General features: G+C 35.1%; 1 protein-coding gene across 2 annotated transcripts; it reads left to right on the top strand.

Moving 5' to 3' along the window:
• Positions 1-973: 973 nt before the first annotated feature.
• Positions 974-3,570, top strand: LOC137574549 (mpv17-like protein). 2 transcript variants are annotated; one of them, XM_068286903.1, is made up of 4 exons: positions 974-1,255; positions 1,413-1,504; positions 2,325-2,437; positions 3,157-3,570. In XM_068286903.1, the coding sequence occupies exons 1-4, from the start codon at positions 1,124-1,126 to the stop codon at positions 3,453-3,455; spliced, it is 636 nt and encodes a 211-aa protein (XP_068143004.1). In that variant the 5' UTR covers positions 974-1,123; the 3' UTR covers positions 3,456-3,570. The 2 variants fall into 2 exon arrangements, with proteins under 2 accessions (XP_068143004.1, XP_068143005.1); XM_068286904.1 differs by lacking the exons at positions 974-1,255; positions 1,413-1,504 and adding an exon at positions 1,611-2,040.
• Positions 3,571-4,647: the final 1,077 nt, after the last annotated feature.

Below are 4,647 nucleotides of genomic sequence, written 5' to 3'. Positions count from 1 at the left end.
GAAATTTTACAGTTCTTAGCTTAATAAGGCAAATCATCGGGGCGAAAGTTTAATATTTTTCATCATTTTAGAGAGTTTCTTTTGCAACGTCACCAATTTCACATGCCACCATGGCGTATGAGTTATATTTGATTTGATTTGTTTTAAGCAAACCTCTGAAAAGTACTGTTAGCTTATATTTAAAGAGATCGACAGTAAGTGGCCTATATAAAAGCTTCACATTCATTCCATTGGCAAAGTGTTCTATTCAATTATACTTGGTATATGTTAGTTACTAGGCCCATGCTTATTTATTTGCACTATATATTTCTAGCTAAGAAATCTTATCTTTATTATGGTGATAAAGTTTCCCCACACTCCTAAAAACGGGAGAAAGATAATACTAATAATTAACTGCATTTCCTCGAGGCTTTTTTTCAATCTAAACAAACCATAAATCTAATCAAAATTAACTTATAAATAAAGTCGATCACTCTATACTCTTATCATTAAACTAGTTAAACTATCGCGTTATAAAAAGGATATCTCATACTAAACTGAGCTTTCTTTTTCTTTAAATTAAGGTAAACAAAAACTGAATCTAAAGAGAATTTAAAGCGATTTCAATACTTACTAGTCCTAATAGAAAATTTCTGATTTAAAAAGATGTCAACCCATTAACATTTTGAATCATTTTTAACTTTAGTTTGAACTTTATATGAAGTCAGACCAAGTCGTGTTTCAAACAGCTGAATAAATTTAAACTACTCTCTGAGTAGAGTATGATAAACCACTTTGTTTTCTCTCTCGCTTTCTCTCTCATTCTCTTTGGTCTGTTGCTCTCTTTCTATCTGTTTTAAACAAAAGTATTCTCTTTCTTCTTAAACTTAACAGGCTTTTTTTCGTGTTTTTTTTTCTGGTGTATTTTTGTTTTGTTTTGTTGAGACCAGCTGAGCTCGTTTCAGTTACCGCGACAGTAAAGCTTTGACACTGCTGGCAGCTGGGCGCGTTTTACAAAGAAGATTGTAACTGGAGAGAGATATCCTCTTTTATACAAATAATAGTAATAAAAATACAAAATAAAGGTTCATAAATTTAATACAACAAAAAAAAAAAAAGAAAAAAAACCAACAAATCAAAATCAATGTCACGGCTAATTGCTGGAGCCCGCGGCCTTTTCCGTCGCCATCCATTTGTGAGCAATAGCATCATCTATGGAAGTCTTTATGTGGGTGCAGAATATTCACAGCAATTCGTAACCAAGCAATGGCTAGCGGTGAGTTCTCTAGAGACATGGTGAGGGAGACAGAGAGACAGTGTGTGAGGGGCGGTGTGTGTTGTGCGGAAGAGAATGAGATTTCCTAATGAGATTTATGTGTTATGTCTATGTATGTATGTCTCTCTATCTCTTTCTCTCTGTATGTGTTTTCCAGTTGCCGCAAGAGCGTGAGGATATTGATTATGCCACCATTGGAAGATATGCTGTAATGGGTACCGCTGCCTATGCCCCATCATTATACATTTGGTTTGTTCTCTTTTCCTCTGCCCACCTACCTATGTACCTCTATGTATCTGCTACTACTACTACTAGTACGCTTTATTCCCCATTAAAAAAAGGGCGATTCAATTAACTCATTTCATTTTGTCGCATCGAGTGTCTGTCTGTCTGTCTGCCTGCCTGCATTCATTCATTCATTCATTCATTCAATTGCCTCCATGTCTGTGGCATGTTTCGGTTTCTTGATTATTTTGTTTACCCATAGTAAAAGCTTTCTCCATTAGCACGTGTCCACCACTCTCTCTCTCTCTCTCTCTCTCTTTTCTTTTTCTCTCTTTCTCCCTTTCTCTTTCTGTTTCCTTTTTAACCGTTTCTCTTAAGAGAAGATATTTACTTATATAGAGCACCCAAAATGAACATCAAAGAGCACGATAAAAAGCTTTCAAAGCAAAAGCTTAAAGCACACTACGCACCAGCTATATGAATTTTAAGTGGGGTATATATGTGCACGACCATGTAAGATAAATAAATCCACATAGAAAACTGCAACAAAAAAGGCGAATGTAAGTCAATAAGAGCACCAAAGGATCAACAAGATCCAGAAAGATCAGAAAACACAAAACAGAACAGAACAACAACTCAAAAAATATGGATACAACTAACCAAAGATATACCTAAATATACACACCTTTACAAACATATCCACACACCCTGCACACACCCACACCCACACACACACACATGTACACTTTATGCTTGTTTCGCACACTAAACATCTGTGATACACAAAATTTCAAAAGGGATTTCATTTTATCTTAAATTTCCTTTTGAAAAACATTATACTTAGGTATAAATGGTTGGATCGCACATTTCCGGGAACTACAAAAACAATAATTGTTCAAAAATTGGTTCTCGATCAATTTCTATTAACGCCATATCTATTGACGGTCTTCTATGCAGGTGAGTAGAAAGGTTTTTTTTTTTTTTTAAAAATAAGAAACATTCGATTTCATAGATTTAAAGTTACTAGCACGCGGAAAGTTTTGGAGTTTGCTATATCCTATATCCATACCCTTACAGAGGATATCATAAAATTGTCCGATGTCTGTCTGTTTGTAATTGGTATTAGAGAGAAAGGGATGAAGGGGAACAGCTATAAGTATGCGAAAGAGGTAGCATTTTTGTAGTAGTTTATTATATTTTGTCTCTTTCAATTGAGTTGTTTGAGCCTCAAACTTGATGACTTAGGTTAGAGGTTAAAGGTCATGTTCAACTAACAAAGAGACGTGAGTCTTTAAGGATATTAATTTACCTATGATTTCTTCTACTTTAGACACTTATGTATAGTTTGATTAAGTCTTATAGTTGTGTGGCTTACAGCTCTATAATATGTTATATAGTTACATTGGGACTATTAGCTTATTAGTTGGTTTAACTAACATTCGAACTAATTTAACTTATAAGGTGCAAATTTAATACGAATTTGGCATATGATGCTGATGAGTGAGACTTGAACCAAAATAGTTGTGAAGCTTGAAGAAAATGCACCTAAATAGAAAGTGATTGAAGAGCGTTTAAAGTAAAGATAGTGAAGTTATGTTAATCTACATACTTTTTGGTATTAACTCTAAGCCAACGATTGGTTTATTTGTGTTTGTCTTTGTTTTTTTGTTTTGCAGGCATGTCCATCATGGAAGGCTCTGATGATATATTTTTGGAATTGCGTGAAAAGTTCATGCCAACATTTGTGCGTTCGTGCATTTTTTGGCTACCAGCTCAGGCATTGAATTTTTCTCTAGTTGCACCAAGATTTCGTGTTATCTATATGGGTGTCTGTGGCTTAATTTGGGTTAATATTATGTGCTGGATTAAACGACAACGTTTGACGACGTCATCAATGCCAACAACGACGACGACGATGACAACGAAAACCGCAAATAATGAGACAATAGAGGAGACCAAAATCCAAACTGCATGAGATGATAATGATGATAATGTTGATGATGATGTTCCAATATAGACTTAGTCATATATATATGATAGAGTTGAGAATAAATACTGTGAATACATATACATACATATGTATAAAGCTATATACATAGATATGTGTCTGTGTGTAGATAGATAGTTGATTTATTTAACCTGTACATCAGTGCGTATGATTGATGTTGTTCTAAAAGGAAACTCATCAATTACTACTTATGTTTGTATGTGTGTGTGTGTGTGTGTGTGCAGTATTTGAGTTATTTGTCTGCCTATGTAAATGTGTTTAATTGTGTGCGTGTGTGCGTAAATGTTTTCATCAATATTTGGTACACAAACAACAACATTTGCCGAAAAACCCTGAACTAAACTCAACTGAAGATGGTAACTATTGTTGTTTGAATATAAAGAAAAGCAGAGGCCGGAAAAATGCCTTAATGTATTTAGCTTCATAGCAAACTGTAAATGGTAGGAGAAACCAGTAGAATGCCGTACAAATAAAGTGAGAGCGACAGAGAAAACCTCTAGAGATGGCACACACACACACACACACCCATACATATACATATATCAATTACTCGAAACTATGCATCAAATTAACGATTCATTGAATTTCACCAATTAAAATTACAATGATCCCTAAAGAAAGACAGAGATTTTAGAGTTCGTTTGGAATTTATGTTGTTATCTACTTTTAGATACATATTTTTGAAAATTTTCTCATCTCTAGCTTATGCTGTATTTGCCATCCTTAACTAATCTCTATTCCCCTTCTTGGCTCGTGCTAAACTAATTAGACATTGCGTGTTCCACAGCCTGTCCTCTTCTCTAATTCCCTTATAGCCAGTGACTCCCTTTCTCTTACTCTTATTCTCTTTCTCACTCTATCGTAAGGTCTAGCTCTTGCTTGTATGCTATCTCCCTCTCATACGCATTAGTCGTCTTGTTGTGTCTGTTTAACTTATTGCTGTCTATTTAAATTGCAATTTGTCAATATGCCGTGTGTGTAGCATTTACCGCACATACGCCCAAAAACGAGAAACGCCTTTCTCCCCACAATTTGTCCCCCTTCTCTCTCTCTCTCTCTCTCTCTCATTATCCCCTCTTGGTCCACCCACAATTAAACTTCTTGTACAGTCATTAACAGCACATAACATTTTTGGGGGAGCAGGGAAGAGTGAAGGCCA

This window comes from Drosophila tropicalis, unplaced genomic scaffold (genome assembly GCF_018151085.1).
Source record: "Drosophila tropicalis isolate 14030-0801.00 unplaced genomic scaffold, ASM1815108v1 contig_463, whole genome shotgun sequence".
In the NCBI taxonomy this organism is placed as follows: Eukaryota; Metazoa; Arthropoda; class Insecta; order Diptera; family Drosophilidae; genus Drosophila; species Drosophila tropicalis.
This window is presented reverse-complemented; position numbering and strand designations above follow the sequence as displayed.

Bases quoted from the DNA above. Each gene is read 5' to 3' on its own strand.
- LOC137574549 (XM_068286903.1), top strand. From the start codon at position 1,124: ATGTCACGGCTAATTGCTGGAGCCCGCGGCCTTTTCCGTCGCCATCCA. The intron at 1,505-2,324 runs GTTTGTTCTCTT...CATTATACTTAG, and splicing joins GCCCCATCATTATACATTTG to GTATAAATGGTTGGATCGCA. The intron at 2,438-3,156 runs GTGAGTAGAAAG...TTTGTTTTGCAG, and splicing joins ATTGACGGTCTTCTATGCAG to GCATGTCCATCATGGAAGGC.